This window comes from Podarcis erhardii (assembly GCF_964252035.2).
Source record: "Podarcis erhardii genome assembly, chromosome: 6".
NCBI lineage: Eukaryota > Metazoa > Chordata > Lepidosauria > Squamata > Lacertidae > Podarcis > Podarcis erhardii.
Window position 1 is genome coordinate 77,945,911 of NC_138510.1, and position 20,478 is coordinate 77,966,388.

Below are 20,478 nucleotides of genomic sequence, written 5' to 3' on the forward strand. Positions count from 1 at the left end.
ACGAGCGGCGCAGGCGGAGGAGGAGGAGGCAAGATGGCGGCGGAGGTAGCTGCCGCCGACGCGCCGGTCTCCCCTCAGCCGGGCCGCTGCGCCTATTTCGTGGCGCGGAAAAGGCGCTTCTGCAAAATGGTGCCGGCCCGGGGCAAGCGCTTCTGCGGCGAGCACGGAGGCCGTGAGGTAGTCGCTTTGGAGGCGGAGGGCGGGGAGGAAAGAGAGAGAGAGAGAAATGGCCGCAGCTGCAGCTCGTTTCTCACCAGGCGACGTGGAGGCAGAGGGAGAGATTGGCAAACAGCTAGTTCGCTTTCGTTCTAATAAACAACGACCAAAACAAAAAACACCCCACTGTCAGATGACCAAAATAAAAACCACGCCGTCGATAAAGACACCCTTCTTTCCAGAAACGAGGAAATGCGCTTTGCACGTGCTCAGAGGCACGGTGGTATGTTGCGACAGATCCACCACATATCCAGTAGTTGCAGATTCCTCGTGGCTTCGTTTATTTCCATGCTGGATGAAGTCTTCATCTGATGCAATACACACATATCCTTAGTTCTTCTTTAAATTAATATTTATAGTGGACGACTTGTAGGCAGTGTATCATTCCCAGGAGGGAAAAAACACACCCTATAAAACTGGAAACTGAAATCTGAAATTCTGTGCAATGCAATCCTTTACTCAATTGGGAAAGCAGGAGACTCTTAATCTCAGAGTTGTGTGTTGGAGTTGGGCAAAAGCTTCCCGGCATTACAGGGGGTTGGACTAGATGACCCTCGGGGTTCCTTCCAACTCTACAGTTCTATAATTCTATGATGGCATTTTACCCCAAAGTAAGACCCATTGACTTCAAGAGGACTTGCTGCCAGGTTAATGTGTATATAGGACAGCAGTCTGAAACATCAGGTCATAAAATAAAAATGGTTTTCTGTTTTACACATGCTTTATTTCCAGGTAATGTTTTAAGGGTTTGAGTGCAAACTGCACACCCCATTCTGTGAAAGCCAGTTTTGATTTTGTATTCCGTTCCAGGGTGCTAAATGCAGTTTAGAGGACATGGTCAAGTCCACTGATCTCACTGGGGCCACTCTCTGTATAACATGTAACAATACAATTGACTGCTAAAGTAAACACACAGTTTTAAAGTTAAAACTTTTTTTGCCACTCAGGAAGAAAATGGCAGGAAAAGAATTCCATGCCCTTTGGATCCGAAACAGTAAGCATGCTTAATAGATGTTTGTACGCTAACTTTTTGTTTTGAGAACAGTGAATAGTGCCGCTAGTTTTCTTTCTGTTTCTGCTTATAGTACTGTATATGAAGATCAGCTACAAAAACACTTGAAAAAGTGTAATTCAAGAGAGAAGCCAAAGCCTGTAAGTGTACATCTAATGGTTTGAATGAATTAAACGGGGTTTATAATGGTGTCTTTTAAGCAAAGCTGCCTTCTGCAGTGATGTTACTGCCAGTCTTCCTTCTGATGGTTCTCTGGTGAGATAAAATCTATGTGGCTTTGTTTGGGTGGTATTTTTATTACACTTATGCAGACATGATTTATGGAGTACTGGGTTCTCTTAAAACTATGGATATAAAAGTCTAAGGCAGGCTCCTCTAAAGAGGTGGCCACTAAAGTTTAAAACGGGGGAATAAGAAGAATGGCATCAAAAGAAAAATGGAAAGGGGATGGAGAAGCAACTCTTTCCTTGAACCTTTTAATGAAAGGCTAGGTAAAACCATATAAACATACTGAAAAAGTAATTGTATGTTGTCCTGCCATAATTAGATCCTAACATGATATTTGTTCCACGATTTAATTAAGGTCTACTATGCTCAAGATATTAATGCAGGACTGAAAGATACGACAGAGTTGCCAGGAGAGCAGGTGAATGATTAAATTTTAATATACGTTGTTTGTTGCAAATGATAAGCAGTTGCAATATGTTCTTTGGTGCAAGGATACTGCCTCTTGTAAGTGCACATTTCCTTGTGTGTCATTCATGGTTCTGCAGCAAGATTTATTAGCCTAGAAGACAATCCAATGGGTTTAAACATTGATTTTAGCTGACCCGTATCTTAAACCTCAGTATAGAAAAAGCTGTTTCTTTGGTTTTGGAGAAAATCATATGCTGCTGATCATTTGAGGCACCACACCCAAAGGGCCTTTGTTCAGATGACTGCATCCATCTTCTTATATGTGCCATTATCTTCTTCATCCATTGTTGCTGTGGCTGGCTCTGATGAAAAAGCCTAATGCTATGCGTTTTTGCTCAGAAATATATCCCACTAAAATCATTGGAGCTTACCGGTACTTCCATGTAGATGCATGTAGGACTGGACTACAGGTGCTTATGAATCACACCAAGCAGGATCCACTGATACCATAAACAGCTATATATACGGCATATAAAAAAAGAGCATCAGGTAGGATGTAACCGACAGTTGCCCAGACAACCAAGTTTCTAGATGTGCGTTCACATTTACTAGGTACAGTGAGAAACATCAAGCTCTCCTCCTCAAGGCTTTTCCACACACTTCAGTTAGAATGTGTAGACAGGCTGGGAGAATTGCACCATTATTGCTTCAGCATTGAATTCCCTTTTATTCTCCTTTGTCTAGTCACTACATTTCCTAATTGGAGAGAACTTGAGGATCATGCCCGGGGGATCCGTACATGATCCCTTCTTCTTGGTGACCAGCACCAGTCTAAGGGCAGGTGACCTTGTTTGAATCAGATCAGATTTAATACTGCTTATTTGAGGTGTGTGGGTGTGTGTATATAGGCTAACCTTTTCTTTCATAAATGGAGAGAAAAGAATAAACTTTGTATAAGTTTCCTTTGGTGTACCCTTCAGCAGGTACCGATTTCTGCGCTATCTAAAGAAGAGTTGGAGGACTTAATTAGAAAGCTAAGAAGAGCAAGTAACTGTGAGTCTGTTTTATTTTTATAATAGATTATGTCGGGCGTTGAGGAAATAAGAGTATTGTAGAAATAATCCTAATGGTCAAAGCCTAATGTTTTTAGAAAACAGTAGCACCTCGGCTTACGTTACCCTTGGGTAATGTAAACTTCGGGTTGTGAAAGCGGCAAACCCGGAAGTGTTTCGCCGTGCATGCATGCACAGAAGCACTCTACTGCGCACATGCACAGAAGCGGTCCTTCCAGTTGTGGAAACTTTGGGATCCAACCTGAGCTCCAGAACGGATCCCGTCCGCAACCAGAGGTATCACTATATGTAAGGATGGGACTAGAAAATCTTTAAACACCGACTGTTTAAAATATTTTTGCTGTTCAAAATTGTGTATTCTTATACAGTGGTGCCTCGCAAGACGGAAAACCCGCTAGACGAAAGGGTTTTCCGTTTTGGAGGCGCTTCGCTAAACGAATTTCTCTATGGGGTTGCTTCGCAAGACGAAAAAATCTTGCGAGTTCCCGCGGGTTTCCCCCCGCTTTTTTTGCCCTGTTCCTAAGCTGCTAAGCCGCTTAACAGCTGATCCGCTGATAAGCCGCTTCTCAGCTGATCGCTAAAAGCCGCTAGACCGCTAATAGCGCTAATCCGCTAAGCTGTCAATGGGCTTGCTTCGCAAGACGAAAATACCGCTAGACGAAGAGAATCGCGGAACGGATTAATTTCGTCTTGCGAGGCACCACTGTATGGTTAGTAACTTGGTCACAGGAGGGGACAGTGTAGTGGATCGATGGTGCTCACCTGACGCCTCTGGTCAGTTGTGTTGCTGCTGTTTGCAAGAGATAGAGGGGCAAGGAGGCAGGGGCATTGCTATGGTGCAACTGCATTGATGGAGTGCAGGATTTGCTGCATAAATGAGTTGGGCCCACGTTGCCTCTTTTCCCCTCTCCATAAGCAGCAGTGGCACAACCTGTCGAGGTTGGGAGTTGCAGAGCCCCATCATGCCATCCATTACCCTTCTGTCTACAAGATGTATCTACTTGGAAGGAGGTTCTTTGTGACTGCCTCAGTTGAAACTCAGGCAAGGGATAATAATGCTTTTCCTCTTCAGGTATAAATTACGTACTTAAGGACCAAATCCTCTCTCACCAAGCTTTACAAGAGGCCTTGAATGACCCCCAAAATGGAGACGTGGCTTTTAAGCATTTGAAACAACAGGTGAGTACTCTTAGTGGTAAATACTGACTTTAGCAAAGCTTTCTTTTAAATTTCGGGTTGATAAATGTCTTGGAAGTGTTAGCACATCTATATATATTTTTTCTGAAATTGCTCTGTGCTTTATGGAGCTTTCATTTACATTTGTTTGTAATGATTTTGGACATTAAATAAACCCATGAATTTCTTTAAAAAGTAGATGCCAAAAGAAAATGCTCATAGTATTAAGTAAGCAGAAATCAAAAATAGGTTTGGCTGCAACTTCACCAACTTTTTTTGGTGCGTGGGTATGCATTTGCAAAGCAATGGAACTGTTGTAAGTACAACACACACACACACACACACACACACACACACACACACACACACACCACAACCTGTTCTGTTCGCTACACTGCTTTCAAGCCTAATTTTAGCAAGAAGAGGGCCTCTGTGGGTGCATGTGCCTGTGGATGCCACATAGATGACCCCCCCTGCATGGAATTACCAGAATATGCTCAAAATAACAATGCAATAATTTAATCCTGCAATCCATTAGTATGGGCAGAATCAGAAGTAGCATTTTAGTACGGACTATGGAAAATTCTTCTGATTGTTACGTTGATGATAGTAGAGAGAATTGATTTCGCTGAGCTGATAATCTTTTGATATCTGTAGGCTTCTATATTAGGTAACATGGAAAGACTACATTTGCTTGAACCTGGCAACTGTTTTGTTGAATTTGGAGCGGGACGAGGAAAGCTGTCCCACTGGGTGGATATAGCCTTACAAGATTCTAAAGATGTGCATTTTCTTCTTGTTGAAAGAGCAACTACGAGGTTTAAGGTAAGGCAGTATTGCAAGCCTTATAACCCCCCCACCCTCACCCCCAGGGGAAGCCAACTCAAGGGTTTTTTGTTTGTTTTTTTTACAAAAATAAGATTATCAATAAAAAAGTAAGGCCAAATCTAAACTTGTCAGTTTTAAAGTATTTCCAATAACAACATTGCAGCAGAAAAAAAATACTGAAATTTTTACTGAACATTTTTTTATTTCATTTGTGAAATATAACTGGAATTTGCCAAGTAACTCTTTTAGGAGGCAATTACTTCATAAAACTTTCTTGTTGTTTTTTCACAGGTAGATGGTAAGCATAGAAAAAATTGTTTTGAAAGGCTTCAAGTCGATATCCAGCATTTGTGTTTAAGTAAGTTGCTCATTCATTTAACATATGCTTCAGTTTGACAGTAATCATTCTTTATGAACTCTGTGAAAGACAGTGCAGAAAAAACCCCTGGTGATTTTAGAAACAGTTAAAGCAGGACCAGTCCTACTAAACTGAGATTTGAGAACAAGTGTGGTGCAAGAGCTAGAGAACAGGATTTCAGTAGCAAGATTTTATATACTGTTAGGTATATAAATGCAACTTTTCAAATCCATTACTAGACACTCCCCATTTGTGTTCCTTAAGTGTTAATAATCACGAAGCAGGTCAGACACACAAATCAATTAGAGTGTTACAGTTTCATGTGCATTACTCTACACATTCAGATTGCCATCAGTGAACTAACTTCAGATTAGTCCTCTGTATGTTATTTTTAGAATATTTGTTTGTGGCCAAATGCATTGCACTGAAAAACTTGAAGGCACTGTATCCAAGTACAGTGGTACCTCGGTTTTCAAGCGCAATCCGTTCTGGAAGACCATTCAACTTCTGAAACGTTCGAAAACCGAGGTACAAAGAGTGGTCTGCCAATTAAATAGAGAAAATTGTGAAAAACAACATACACACAGCGGAAGCCGTTAGACTTCCAAGGCGCATTTGAAAACAGAAGCATTTACTTCCGGGTTTTTGGCGTTCGAAAACCAAAACATTCAGTGATGGAGATGTCCGAAAACCGAGGTACCACCTTATAAAACTTGATACATTTGACTAGGAATGTGTGTTTGAATTGTTTGGCATTGGATGAGGGCTATTGCCTTCACATCCTTATTGCTTATGGGTTTCCCAGAGCTGGCTTCAAAAGAGCTTGTGAGATGGGCTTTTGATTTGATTTACTTATGTTGTTAGATTTGATACTCTTATGTCCTACTGTGCTTTTTTTGGTAATCTTTCTTTTAAAAACCTTTCATCACAGTGTCTCTGGCTGCTCTGTGGTTGGACCAACATGTAATTTGCATGTAAAAGCATACGATTTTCTGTTTTGATTTTCTTCTGATTGCTTGATGCACGTGTGTGTCTGCAGCAGTCAGAAACATGCTGGCTGGGGTTCTCTCTTTCAGATAAGGTCCCGGTTCTTGTGAAAGAGAAGCTGCCTGTGATAGGAATTGGAAAACATGTTTGTGGTGCGGCAACAGGTACAAGACTGTCCTAGTTGGTGAAGAGAGAGGTGATTGAACTATACAGTGAGAAGTTATCGCTGATGAAAATCACACAAGCCCAAAGGGTCACATGGCTTGGCGCAGGCTTTGACTTTATTCTGAGAATCAGTATGTCATTATCTCTCCTTGGTATATAGCTGAACACATTGGATCTGCTTAAAAATATTCATGGAAATACAATGTTAGGCCTTGTTTCCCAAACTTGGGTCTCCAACTGTTTTCGAACTACAATTCCCATTATCCCTATCTTGCTCACTAGGGATGATGAGAGTTGTAGTCCAAAAACAGCTGGAGACCCAAGTTTGGGAAACACTGATAAGGTAACAAAATAAAGGAGTTCAAGGCAAGTTAATAGAACTTACCAAACCATTTCATAAATAATTGTTGTATTTATTAAGCTGCAAGCCTTCTTACACTTAACTTGGGAGTTGGAGTCCTATTGGGTTGGGCTGCTAAGTAAGAATATAGCTTGAAAATGTTGCACCATAAATATGGCACAATGAAGAAAGTTTTTTTAACTGTTGTGGATGGAATCAGGTGAAAAGATGGTTCAGACACCAGAAGAACATGACCAAGATGACATAAATGTTACAAGTTATACATTATTTCTATTGCTCTTTGAAGCAGCCACAGTTTAAACAATACTTTTGTGTTCACAGATCTTGCTTTGAGATGCTTAGTTGAAACATATGCAAAACTCTGCGAAGGTGAAAAGGAGAGCCCTGCACCTAAACGCTTTAAGAGCAATGAAACCAGCATAACTTCTAATAATTCTGGTGAATTGCATGGCAAGCCTATAGCAGACAGCTGGAGCCCTGTGGCTGGAGTTGTTATTGCCCTGTGTTGCCATCATAGATGTGACTGGAAGCATTACGTAGGCCAAGACTTCTTCACAAAAGTAGGACTTGGGGCGATGGAATTCAATTATTTTAAAAGGATGACAAGCTGGGCCACTTGTGGCATGAGAGAAACTGAGAGGAAAAGCTATGCAACTCATACAAAGAATGAAGAACAAAGCAATGAGACAGAAGAACATGACCAAGATGAATACAATTTGGATAGCCTGCAAGGGTACGTGATCCTTTTCAGCACAACAGATTATTGAAATAAATAGGTTTTAACATTCTGCATTTGATACTCTCTCAGATATGTAAATTAGGAGTATTATTTTCCCTTCCAAAATGTATTTTGTAATTTGTTGCAACCTACAAGATTTTAAAGTAGATCTCAGTCCACAAATGTAAATTTGTTGGTCTTTAAGGTACTGTATGACTTTTAAGGAATTCTTAAGTCGCCCATTTGCATTGCAGTGCTCTAAATCTGATGTCCTGATTCCTTGAGATGTTACAACTGCTGTACTTAAAAATATTTTTTCCTTCTGGTTTTAGGCTGTTAACCACTGAGGACCGAAAGCAGATAGGTCAGCTTTGCAAACTGTTGATTGATCATGGTCGGGTCGAATATTTACAGCAGAGAGGATATGAAGCTGTGTTACAGCACTATACAGATCTCAGCGTGTCCTTAGAAAATGTACTCCTGACAGCTGTGCCATGTCAGTCTTCATTAACCCCCTCAACTGCTTAAAAGCGAGAGGACTTTAGAAAAAACTGGACAGACAGTCTGCAGAACATGTCTCCTCTTCTAACATCCAGTATAGAGCTTACCAAATAGCTAGAGGTTTTTATAGCCTCCTCTGGAACCAGAAGAAAGGAAACATCAACTTAGTCTCCTTCACTGAGAGAACGCCTTTGTTTGGAAGACATATTCTTGTGAACTTCCAGCAGCAGTGAAAACTCAGACTGGCAAAGATTTTTTTTTTTACTTTTCATTGACAGCAGCACCAGCTAGCATACCACTTTCCATGTTTTCTGAAAGAGAAAATATTTAATGGAAGAAATCTACATGCCAAGAAACTTACATTAAAAAAATAATACTGTCAACTTATTTATAATCCTATCTGTTCACCATATCTTTTTGAAAGGTTTTTTAAAAACAAGTTTTTATACTCTTTGCATTATGTGCTTGCATAGAATTAAAGTACTTAGCTGAAGCCTGTTGAGTATTTTTTTTCCCCTGCCAATGGACTGTAAATTAAACTATACCTTACATGTAACACATAGTTTACTTTTTCACATGTTTATGTTTTTTTCTTTTAAAATAGCAGCTAGAGGCTCCCACATCAGAACTGGGATTGCATTGCACAGAGAGTGAGCATTGAACCCTTTCTCCTGTGCAGTGAAAACCCTTATTTCTGAAGCTGTAATTTGCCTCAAGAAGGGGTGATTTTTCACCAGAGCTTTCAAAGCTGTTTCCCCTTAGAAAATCTTACGCTACAGGGGGGTGAGGCAGGAAAAATTAGATAGCACATGCAAACATGCTGACAAATCTAGTAATATATTAGTGTTTCCCAGCCTGCCTTGACAGCCCAGAGAGAAATGCCTTTGTTATTTGTTAAAAGTAGCGCCAACAATCTTAAGAAGGAATATATTTCCACCCTGAGGAAGAATAAAGATTAGAAAGCAAAAAAATTACAAGGTTGCATCACATGAAAATATGCCCTTAGCATTTGGTCACTGAATTCAAATATAACTTTTATTTTAAAGGTATAAAGATACCTTTTCTGCTGAGCGACTCCTGAATGTATGCGTGCATGAACTGAATGCCATACAGTTCCTGTTCTTCTTCTTCTTCAGGATTCTCACAAGGGGGTAGTGTTACCTCCAGCTTCAGTGGATTGTCTCTGAAGTTGACGAATCTAGTAATGCATTAGAGAGAAATTCAGAAAGCAAATGAGGAAGATCTGTTTCAGGCCTTAAAATCTAATCCTCAGGTAAAATGGTTTGCAGCGAAGTTTACTGGAGTAGTATGTGCTCTTTAAAACCTTATTGGACCACTTCCTCCACAATATTAAGGCAGCAGTGTGGTTTGTGTGTCTGCCTATGAATATGAACATTTCAGGCACAGCGATAGCTTTCCTCTCACCTCAGCTCCGTCATGTCCTTTAGGCAAGCAGGAATATCTTGGAGCTTGTTGCTGGTAAGGACAAGTGTGCTCAGATTTTTCAGGTTACGAATGGATTCGGGTAAATGAGTTATTTCATTCCTTTGGAGCCACAAAGTATGTAGGTTTTCAGCTCTGTGAAGTCAAGCAGATACCTTAATTATGAAGAAAACTACTTGGCTATATATACACATTTCTTCACCCCCTGTAATTCTTCATTGCAGTGGTAGTAATGAAGGCTGAGCATGGAGTGCTATGAGCAATTTCTCTGTGGTATTCGCTTACGGAATCTCTGGCAGCTAGCTGAGGATAAATACTGTATTTTTTGCTCCATAAGATGCACTTCTTTCTTCCTAAAAAGTAAGGGGAAATGTCTGTGCATCTTATGGAGCGAATGCGTGGTCCCTGGAGACGAATTGCCCAGGGGCAAAAAACAGATCATGCTTTTTTTTTTGAAAGAGGGAAGTGGGTGTTGAAACAAAGCCGCTGATCGGCAAGCGATCGGGAGCGAGATAAGGGACGCTAGCAATAAAGGAGGCTGCCTGGGAGTGGGGAGGTAAAGACAGCAAACTTGCAAGGAGAGGAGACGGGAAGACTAAAGCAATGAGGAGAGAAATTAGAAGAAAAGGAGGAGCAAAAAACTGCTCCAGCTAAGGAAAAGACACTAAGGCAAACAAGAGGAAAGGGAGTGTTGAAAGGAAGCAGCTGATCTGTAAGGGATCGGGGAAGGAGATAAGAGATGCTAGAGATAAAGGAGGCTGCTTGGGAGGGGGGAAGTAAAAGCCCATGGATCCTCAGGATTTTTACATTGGCTCACCCCAAATTTACCATCAGATCACATAGCATGTCCATGGCTACAGCCTGCACCAAAAACAGCACGTACCCACTGTTTCGTGGGGCTGCAATGGTGAAAAAATGTAGTTACAAAGCACGGATCCACATGGATTCTCAGGATTTTTGCATTGGGCTACCCCAAACTCACCATCAAATCACATGTCTGTGACCACAGCATGAACCACAAAAATCATACATCCACGGTTTCATTCAGATTCCTCCCCCCCCCCCCCCGTTTTCCTCCTCTGAAAACTAGGTGCATCTTACGGTCAGGTGCGTAAATACAAAAAATACGGTATCTGCCTGAGATCTTGAAGAGGTGGTGCTTGTCAGGGCTGACAATGTCAAACCATTAGTTTGAATTGGTGGAGGGTAAACCCTTGCAATAGTAACTAACTATAGCATTTCCAGAGGAGAATATGGCCCCCCAAAGTCAGACAGTCATGCCAAAATTGTTTTGTCATTCACCTGTTCATCCCTCTCTGCACAACTCACAAAGGGGGCTTCTATGATCCTCATCAATTTATGAGCCTGAACTGCTAGCTTGGTTTGCACACCCTTCTATTTAAGGACTCACCTGGTAGTCATAAGCATTCAGAATTTCATGCATGTAACTGAGTAGGCTGGGCAACTTGCTTTCTCTGCTGGCTGCAGAGGAAACAAAGCCTGTTCTGTCCCACGACCAGCAAGGACTTGTTTGCTTTAGGATAAATGGTACAATAATACAGCTTGCCTATACTGCAATATATTTCAGTTTTTACTATCTGGTAACAAGACATTTTATTTCAGTAAACTTTGATTGTTACCAATAAATACTGGAAAGCGGCAGGAATTTCCCCAAGGTTTGTAATTTACCTGTCCAGATCCCCAGGGATTTCTGTAATTTTGTTGCTCCCCAAGTCTAACCATTCCAGGTTTGGCATATCCAGGATGACTGATGGGAAGGTGGTGAACTGATTCATACTCAGATCTAGGTGATAAAGTTTCTTCATGTTGCTGAGCTGGTAAAAATGCAGAAGTATCTCAGTGATAACAACTTTATGAAGCATGCCGTGGCCTATAAACATTGAGGAAGCGTTGGATCCAATTTTGGGCTCTCCTGTGCAATTAACCAGTAGTGCCTCTCCCTATCCCCCACCCCATGAGGTGGGAGAGATCACAGGAGAAACCTGGACATAACTGATGTTGCTTCTGTCATCTTTAATCCATCCTCCCCATTGATCTTTGAAAGGAAAGCAGAAGTCTAGGGTCCTAAGCATTGTACCACTTGTGCAGGACTTAGCTCAGCAGGTATCGGGAGCCAGCCAGCAGTAAACCACACCATGCAAGTTGGAGTTAATGCTTTATTAGCAAGAACACAGTCTACACAGACTTGGCAGAGAGGCCTCATGAGCACAGCAGCTCATCCCTGGTAGGTTTTGCCCCATGGTTCAGTTGCCAAGACTGAACGTTCCTGCCTTCCCTCCTTTATAGGGTTTTCCCAAGCAATTGGAGACTGCCTGTGTGAAGACAATCTCTTCTCTGCCCTTTTCATGCCTCTCTTGGTTCTGGGAAAGGGGAGGGGAGCAGGAGGGAGAGACACTCCGAGGACCTTCTGGCTGTTCCCTCACTGCGAGAAGTGTGGTTACAGGGAAGAAGAAGAAGAAGAGTTTGGATTTGATATCCCGCTTTATCACTACCCGAAGGAGTCTCAAAGCGGTTAACATTCTCCTTTCCCTTCCTCCCCCACAACAAACACTCTGTGAGGTGAGTGGGGCTGAGAGACTTCAAAGAAGTGTGATTGGCCCAAGGTCACCCAGCAGCTGCATGTGGAGGAGCGGAGACGCGAACCCAGTTCACCAGATTACATGACTACCGCTCTTAACCACTACACCACACTGGGAACCAGGCAGAGGGCCTTCTCAGTAGTGGTGCCCACCCTTTGGAACGCCCTCCCATCAGATGTCAAGGAAATAAACAACTATCTGACTTTTGGAAGTCATCTGAAGGCAGTCCTGTTTAGGGAAGTTTTTTAATATTAGATGTTTTATCGTGTTTTTAATATTCCGTTGGGAGCCTCCCAGAGTGGCTGGGAAAACCCAGCCAGATGGGCGGGATATAAGTAATTATTATTATTATTATTATTATTATTATTATTATTATTATTACTCTTCACCAGCCTAACTCATCTCCTCCCTCCCCAACTTCTTGATTCTGGACTCTCTGACACAGACTCTCCCTGCTCACTAAACCCTGTTACCCCCTCAGCTTCCAACACCTCTTCCCAGTCTTCTCCTTCAGCCCACTAAAACATCGTCCCACCACCACTCCCTGGGCTCTGAGCCTTCTTCCCTTGGTGGTTCCCCAACTGCTTCCTCCCACCTGTCCTTTGCGTCCAACGAGGCCATAGACAAAGGTCTGACCTTACTTGTGCCATTGCCAGCTAAGCTCTGCCACCTCCTTGAGAAGAATCATATCTAAATCAGTGGTACCAGGGCTATGTGTCGGATATAGTCAGGCAGGCAGCTTACTCTTGAATCTAGTCCAGTATACAATACTGTATGAAAGATGAGCCACAACAAAGGTGTCTTAGTGACCAGTGGGATATGCTTGTTCAATAAATAAATTGGCCCTGTTTCTATAGCAATGGCTCGTTTGTTCTCTTTCTCCGTTTGACTTTGTATAATAAGCACATAAGCCTGTGGGCATTGTGCAAACAGTGTGAAAGGGCCAACACAGAGTCCCGAGATATTTTGGTAGAGTGACAAGGGAAAACCAAGCCTGAGAATTTCTGCAAGGAAATGTAACACACAAACGGCTGCAGAGTGAGCTAGGCAGAGTCATGGCAAACATTACGGAACGAGGAAGTAGAAGCATGAGTAACCTCTCTGGAAATAATGGATCTCCTTGCATAACAACCAATAATAAAAACAAGTTGATTAAAATACAATTTAAAAACAAGATTAAAATACAACATTAAAACATTAGGATGCAGCCTCTTCACAGAAGGAGAAAGGAAAAAGAAAGAGGGGGAGGGAATCAAACTGATTCTAAGCCAAATGCAAGGTGGAACTACTCTGTCTTACAGGCCCTGCGGAAAGAAATCAGATCCCGCAGGGCCCTGGTCTTATGAGACAGAGCGTTCTACCAGGCCGGAGCCAATGTTGAGAAGGCCCTGGCTCTGGTTGAGGCTAATCTAACTTCCTTAGGGCCCGGGACCTCTAGGGTGTTGCTATTTATGGACCTTAAGGTCCTCTGTGGGGCATACCAGGAGAGGCGGTCCCATAGGTACAAGGGTCCTAGCCCGTGAAGGGCTTTAAAGGTCAAAACCAGCACCTTAAATCTGACTAATAAACAAATCATGAGTGCTGCCCCCTTGAACTGCTTTGGCTGCAACATTTAGGATGCTGTCCTAAGCATGCTTACTAAGAAATAATCTCCATTCAACACAGTGGGGCTTACTCCCGAGTAAATGTGCATAGGCTTGTGCTGTTGTGTCCTATGCCATCTTATAATAGGCTTCCCACCTTCTTGCAAATACAAAAGGGAACTCTAGTCATGCCTACTGTGGAACATGCATGCATCATCTTTCAAAATTATGTTTCTCCTTCGGAACTATTGTTCTACGTGCCAATGCATGCAGAGTTAACCAATGGTAAATCAGTTAATCAACCGAGATTCCTCTAATCCATAAACAGCCCTAATTGTACAGTGGAATGTGATACTAGGGGATAGCTCAAAATGGCAGCCCTTGCACCAGATCCTTGGGATCTGTCTTTGAGCTAACTATTGGACAGTGGATGTGCAGCAGTGTCTTTATGAGAACTGACATACCCACATGGCGCTGTACATGCAGCTACTGCAATTTTGACCATTAAAAGGCTTCCACAATTGGATGAACTGTGACAGTTACATTAAATGCACTCTCACAAGTGGTGTCTCCATGTTGGTGCCACCTGGTTGCAAGGGAAGGGAAGGGCTAAGTTGGCACGTGGTGAAAGAATAGATTCCACATTGGTTGGGTAAGGGAAAAGGGACCCCTGACCATTAGGTCCAGTCGTGACCGACTCTGGGGTTGCGGCGCTCATCTCGCTTTATTGGCCGAGGGAGCCAGCATACAGCTTCTGGGTCATGTGGCCAGCATGACTAAGCCGCTTCTGGCGAACTAGAGCAGCACACGGAAACGCCGTTTACCTTCCCGCCGGTGCAGTACCTATTTATCTACTTGCACTTTGAGGTGCTTTCAAACTGCTAGGTTGGCAGGAGCAGGCACCGAGCAACGGGAGCTCACCCCTTCGCGGGGATTTGAACCGCTGACCTTCTGATCGGCAAGTCATTCCTAAACATTAGGAAGAACTTCCTGACAGTAAGAGCTGTTTGACAGTGGAATTTGCTGCCAAGGAGTGTGGTGGAGTCTCCTTCTTTGGAGGTCTTTAAGCAGAGGCTTGACAACCATATGTCAGGAGTGCTCTGATGGTGTTTCCTGCTTGGCAGGGGGTTGGACTCGATGGCCCTTGTGGTCTCTTCCAACTCTATGATTCTAAGTCCTAGGCTCTGTGGTTTAACCCACAGCGCCACCCACGTCACCCACATTGATTACACTGGTATAAAAATAGTAATTGTAAGCAAGTCTCTTGTCACCCTTGTGATCAGAGAAACGAAGAGAAGGAATATGGTCTTTCCAAACCTGATGGGGAAGGTCACAGATGTCTCTGTTCACTGCCAGCTCCAGTCTTTCTAAGCTGACACAGTTGCTTAGCTCTTTAGGAACAGATTTAATTTTATTGTAACTGAGGATCAGCTCTTGGAGATTTGACAACTGGCCTGCAAAAGTTACGAATGAAACAAAAATTGGTGATGATGTTCACTTGTTAAAAGCTTATTTTCCAACAAATAGCTCTCTGTTTGCATTTCTTAGTGCAGAAAGTATTGACCTGATGTGTAGATATCTTTCCTATTCTAATTCATTCAAGAGGGTTCTGGAAGATTCTCCATATGAAAGAAGCTTAATGTTGTTTGGGTTATACCTTCTGGGAAGCTGGTTTGAACTGCTTCTCTTATCTCTTCCAATTAAGGTCATGCTGACTATAAATACAGGCCAGAAGGAGCCTGGGTTTTACTTTCTTTCTCTTTCTATCTCTCTTCCTTCTGGTGTGGTGTTCTGTACATAGCATGCTTAGTGCTAAGGTTTAGCCTTATTATGAGTTAAGTTTATAAGGTTTTGTAAGCGCTGCAACTGGATTTCTTATGGACTGTGCCAATCCTGAATGTACTGGATTTGTGACCATTATGCTCATTTGCCTTCAGCACAAATAAAGCTCTACTGAATGAAGTACTATTGCCTCTGGTCTGGGTTTTTTTGGGAAATTCTGCTACATGTTTTAAGGCAGGCATGTCCAAAGTCTGTTTCGGGGGCCTAATTCAGCCCACCGGTCGATTTAATTTAATCCAGCCCCCATCGCAGTACAGTGGTACCTCAGGTTAAGTACTTAATTTGTTCCGGAGGTCTGTTCTCATCCTGAAGCAAAGTTCTTAACCTGAAGCATTATTTCTGGGTTAGCGGAGTCTGTAACCTGAAGCGTATGTAACCTGAGCTACCACTATATATGTCCTGTGGTAAAATCCTAAAAAAAACCTCAACAACTTTGGGGTAAAATTGTAAAAAAAAAAGCTCAGCAACTCTGGTTGGCCCTCACACATGTTCACTTCATCAAATCTGGCCCTCTTTGAAAAAAAGTTCGGGCACCCCTGTTTTAAGGTTTTCCTCCACACGCACAACAATAGCATCCTCTGGAAAAAACCCAGATGAAGACATCAAGGAGGTGGATGCTTTGGAGGGGCCATCTCTGATAGATTTTGAAGGCTCTCTCAATTTTATCTTCAAGACTGTGGAAGTGTTAAGCTGGGTCCACCTCCACAGAGACCATACGGGAAGGCCCTCTCTGTGGGAAGCCATCCCAACAGGAATCCCTCTTTATTATTATTTTATCTGACTTGTATACCACTTTATATTTCAAGCAATCTCAGAATGATTTACGTTTCAGCAAAAATCAACAGATGGTGCAATTTAAGCATACAGTGGTACCTCGGGTTACAGATGCTTCAGGTTACAGACTCCGCTAACTCAGAAATAGTACCTCGGGTTAAGAACTTTGCTTCAGGATGAGAACAGAAATTGTGCGGAGGCGGCGGGAGGTCCCATTGGCTAAAGTGGTACCTCAGGTTAAGAACAGTTTCAGGTTAAGAACGGACCTCCAGAACAAATTAACCTCTTAACCCGAGGTACCACTGTATTCTTTTCGACGGGGTAAATGTTGCCGTGCAAATTCCTGCATTCCTGATTCAGAAGCAACTACAAGGTTTCATGGCTCAACTCACCGATTTCCCTAGGAATTTCTGCAATGGAATTTCGAGACAGATCTAGAACAATGAGACTCTGAAAGCGACCGATGAATTGAGGGATTTTAAGCAGACCAGTTCTATGTAGTTGCCATTCCTGGAGGTGGTTCAGTTTCAGTAAGCAAGAAGGCAGAGTCTAAATTTGCATGAGACGAAACAAGACGGAGATGTCAGTTATCATGCCAGATGAACAAGTACAAGAATCCAATCAGTTTGGTGCCACATAAGACCAGGAACCAATGCAGAACATATATAGCAAATGAACAGCTACTAAGAGATTTTTGTTTATGCCTATATAGTTTTGACACCTTCAATAATCCAGTACAAAGAATATAGGTAAAAACACTGTTTACAATTTCCAAGATTTGGGGGGCGGGGGGGGAGGAATAAAAATAGTAAGCATTCAATATGCTAACATGGACCGGATTTCAATACTGTATATTAAAGTCTATAAATGCCAGAGAGCTCAACTTCAACCCCAACCCTCATTACCCACCACTCTCTGACTACATTTGTAGCCGTTGTACATTGTTTGCCATATTTATTTATTTTATTTATTTTATTTATATGCCGCCCTATAGGTCTCAGGACGGACGCAGGTAGCACTGTGAGTTAAACTACAGCGCCTAGGACTTGCTGATCGGAAGGTTGGCAGTTCAAATCCCTGCGACGGGGTGAGCTCCCATTGCTCGGTCCCTGCTCCTGCCAACCTAGCAGTTCGAAAGCACGTCAAAGTGCAAGTAGATAAATAGGTACCGCTCCAGCGGGAAGGTAAATGGCGTTTCCGTGCGCTGCTCTGGTTCGCCAGAAGCGGCTTCGTCATGCTGGCCACATGACCCGGAAGCTGTACGCCGGCTCCCTCGGCCAATAAAGCGAGATGAGCGCCGCAACCCCAGAGTCATCCGCGACTGGACCTAATGGTCAGGGGTCCCTTTACCTTTACCTATAGGTCTCAGGGCAGTTCACAGAACAAAATCAGAATATAAAACCACATAGCATATTGTTATGAGTCCAGCAACTAATGGGCAACCAGTGGCTTAACAAAAGGGAATAATTGTTATTTGATGGCTTAATCTCTCTCCCTCTTGCTCTTGGGCTGTCTCACCCATCAGGTTTTGGGGAAGGTGTTGTGATTCTGATTGTCACTTTCCTTTGGCTCAAGAGACTCCAGCTTAGAAACCCAACTGCAACCTGTCTCCTCCATCCCATTGGACTCAATGACTGCCAAAGCAGGCTGAGAGGAAAGTATTCCTCACACCAAAGGTGAGACTAGCTACTGAAACAGAGCGACGGCTCCTATTCCAGGCTGAGGGCGACTGTTGCTGAAGCAACATCAGAGCTCTGCTCTCATGAAGTCTTCAGCCTGAACCTAGCATGGAGCTGTCTAGGGTACTCCTCTGCTTGGCTGAAGTCAGCATTCACAGCAGAATAGCACAGAGAGACCATTAGAAGCAATCTGCAGCTCGAGAGCATCTGATGGAGAGAGAATGAAACTGGAAGCTGGGTTAGGGAGCTGCGGGGAGCTCAGCACTGTTGATGTGGGAATCTGATGCAGGATTAGTGACTGTGCTTCCTAATTTTGGAAGCCTGTGTATTTCCAGTGTGCTGTGCTTCTGTCTATAAAAAAATGATAGTATAGAGACACACATCGCCAAGCATGCACACTAATCCAAAATAAAGGAAGGCTTTGTAGCATTGTCCCTGGAGCTCTTCTCCTCCAAGGAGACAGGAGCATATAACAGTAGAATAAATCAGTTGTACCCAACATGGCACCCTCTAGATGTTTTGGACTACAATTCCCATCAGCCTCATCCAGTGTGGATGATTGTCAGGGATGATGGGAGTTGTAGTCCATAATTTACTGGCAAAGCTTGGATTAAACTGATGAAGTGGAGCACTGAAGCCGGGATAACATTGTAAAATGTTTCATTAGCAGCATCAAGCAAATGATACCTTCCATTCTTCCTGTTCAATCTTTAAAACAGCCCTTCCGTCTTCTGTGATAACTTTTTCTTTGAGCTTCGCCAAACTGACTCTCTCTTCCCAAACAAGCGTCAGCCTAGAAAAAGGTTGTAACATATTAATATATAGAAGGGCTTTTTCTGTGGTGAGGCCCTGGCTCTCTGTCTCCTATATTATTAGTTTTCAGACATCAACCGAAGACATTTTGAATTACCTAAAGTATTACAGTTTGATAACAAGATGCTTAATCCTCAGAAGCAATATGCGTCGGTGTTCCATTGTTTTTGAATTTAAATTTTTAGCTCATACAAGTTTTGATTGAAGTTTGGTGCATTTTGCTTTCTGCTTGCTGTCTATTGCCATGAGCTCCTTTGGAGTATCAGGGTATTCATAAATACCCTAAATAAACCAACAGATCAGGCCTTCAAAGGAGATAGTTCAACTTTATATGTTGCTCCCAATGAAGCTAGGAAATCAATTTCTAAGTTGTTTTTTGGGGGGGAAGGAAAACTCAAGTCGTATTGACAACCTACCTCTCTGCAGACCTCTGACTGAATGCCTTTTGCTTTCGAAGCTCTTCGCTGATTTTCTGGATCCTGACTTCCCAAAGTGCCTTAACAGCTGTAAACGTGCCGACACAAACTGACGTTTCAGTCATGGCCCTTCCACCTCCCGGTTCAGTGTCTGGTTTCATTTTTCTGCATCACTGTCACATACAGGGGAGTCACACACAAAAGAGGAAAACCTGGCGAGACCTTCAATGTCAAGAATCGTTGACCCCTGCTAACTTTCAGTAATAATAATAATAATAATAATAATAATAATAATAATAATAAATTTACAATGAAAGTGAGGGGGTTCCACAGCCTAAAACGATCACAGCCTCCTTTGCAGGCCTATGTAGTCAAGCAGAGAAAAAGAGGAGAGGCGAGTTATTTATTTATTTTGGACAAAGCCAATCTCACAATTGCTCAGCCGTTTCAAAAGCCTGCTCCCATTTTTAGCCACAAAGCAAACAGATCAACAAATCCGTTGGTAATGCATTCACCTCAGGCGTTTTAACGGAAGCATTTTGTAATTGCTTACCTCAATTATTGCCTGGTTTTCCATGACTCCCTGATTCCTGTGGGACAACAGAAATCGGCCGCAAACCCTGAATGCTTTGCTAAAGCCATTTACAACCTTTGTACCAACTATGGAAGGGTGAAATGCAACGCCTGACGAGTTCTAATTTTAACCCACGACGCTGGCCGGGAATAGTAAGTATTGCTGTGACCAGGTGTCACAGCCCTCTGAAGTATTTCCCCAATTTTGAATCCCTTTCCGCTTTTCAGAACTCGTTGCCGTGTTCCTACGAGTCAAAGAAAACTCAGCTGCTTTGTACAAAAAAAGAGGAGTTTTACTATATTGCTACTACAATACAGCTCTGATTATGATCGGTGTCACGAATTTAAAATCCTGAGGAATCCTGGATAGAATAACTGCCAATCTGGGTATAAAACAGCAACCATTTTTTAGTAAGCAATAATGGGGAACACCCAGAAAGGCTCGAACAGTTTATTGTAAAGTTCCTGGCAGTAACTTCTCTCTCTCAATGTGCCTTCTACTTTCTTGTGTTTGGCAAGAATTGGAGCAAGGTCACCCCTCCAGAGAGCGTGAACCCTGCCAAATTTCAGGAGGATAGCTGCAGAGACAAGGGTAGACATTACAGTATAGTTTTTGGATGAATGAAGAAGTAATCACTTAATCTTCCCTAGTGTACTGTGGGCAGTTCTATGAGCATGAGAGAGGTGCTCCTGCAAAATTGCAAATAAATCTAGAGGTTTGTGC

General features: G+C 42.7%; 2 protein-coding genes across 8 annotated transcripts; one reads left to right on the forward strand and one right to left on the reverse strand.

Annotated features, from left to right (window-relative positions):
- Window positions 1-33: 33 nt before the first annotated feature.
- Window positions 34-8,524, forward strand: TRMT13 (tRNA methyltransferase 13 homolog; the record flags this gene model as incomplete). 3 transcript variants are annotated; one of them, XM_081866032.1, is made up of 11 exons in its annotated part: window positions 34-177; window positions 1,164-1,210; window positions 1,302-1,368; window positions 1,812-1,874; window positions 2,845-2,917; window positions 4,010-4,116; window positions 4,771-4,938; window positions 5,233-5,299; window positions 6,376-6,450; window positions 7,134-7,545; window positions 7,863-8,524. In XM_081866032.1, 11 exons carry the CDS (start codon window positions 34-36, stop codon window positions 8,056-8,058), a joined length of 1,419 nt encoding a protein of 472 aa, XP_081722158.1. In that variant the 3' UTR covers window positions 8,059-8,524. The 3 variants fall into 3 exon arrangements, with proteins under 3 accessions (XP_081722158.1, XP_081722159.1, XP_081722160.1); XM_081866033.1 differs by having other exon boundaries at window positions 2,848-2,917; XM_081866034.1 differs by lacking the exon at window positions 1,812-1,874.
- Window positions 8,275-20,126, reverse strand: LRRC39 (leucine rich repeat containing 39). 5 transcript variants are annotated; one of them, XM_081866109.1, is made up of 10 exons: window positions 19,735-20,126; window positions 19,491-19,544; window positions 19,182-19,354; window positions 18,640-18,745; window positions 16,666-16,822; window positions 14,975-15,111; window positions 11,164-11,309; window positions 9,457-9,609; window positions 9,090-9,229; window positions 8,275-8,342 (listed from the first exon to the last, which is right to left on the reverse strand). In XM_081866109.1, exons 3-10 carry the CDS (start codon window positions 19,340-19,342, stop codon window positions 8,293-8,295), a joined length of 1,050 nt encoding a protein of 349 aa, XP_081722235.1. In that variant the 5' UTR covers window positions 19,343-19,354; window positions 19,491-19,544; window positions 19,735-20,126; the 3' UTR covers window positions 8,275-8,292. The 5 variants fall into 5 exon arrangements, with proteins under 5 accessions (XP_081722235.1, XP_081722237.1, XP_081722236.1 ...); XM_081866111.1 differs by lacking the exon at window positions 19,491-19,544 and having other exon boundaries at window positions 19,182-19,393; XM_081866110.1 differs by lacking the exon at window positions 19,491-19,544 and having other exon boundaries at window positions 19,182-19,435.
- Between the last annotated feature and the right edge of the window lie 352 nt (window positions 20,127-20,478).

What these genes read in the sequence shown, in the direction of transcription:
- LRRC39 (XM_081866111.1), bottom strand. Translation starts at nt 19,342, where the DNA reads ATGAAACCAGACACTGAACCGGGAGGTGGAAGGGCCATGACTGAAACG. An exon ending in AGTCAGAGGTCTGCAGAGAG is followed by an intron (nt 18,746 to 19,181) that starts GTAGGTTGTCAA and finishes ACCTTTTTCTAG; the next exon opens with GCTGACGCTTGTTTGGGAAG. An exon ending in GGAGTCGCTCAGCAGAAAAG is followed by an intron (nt 8,343 to 9,089) that starts GTATCTTTATAC and finishes TTTCTCTTTCAG; the next exon opens with AAAACATGGAAAGTGGTATG.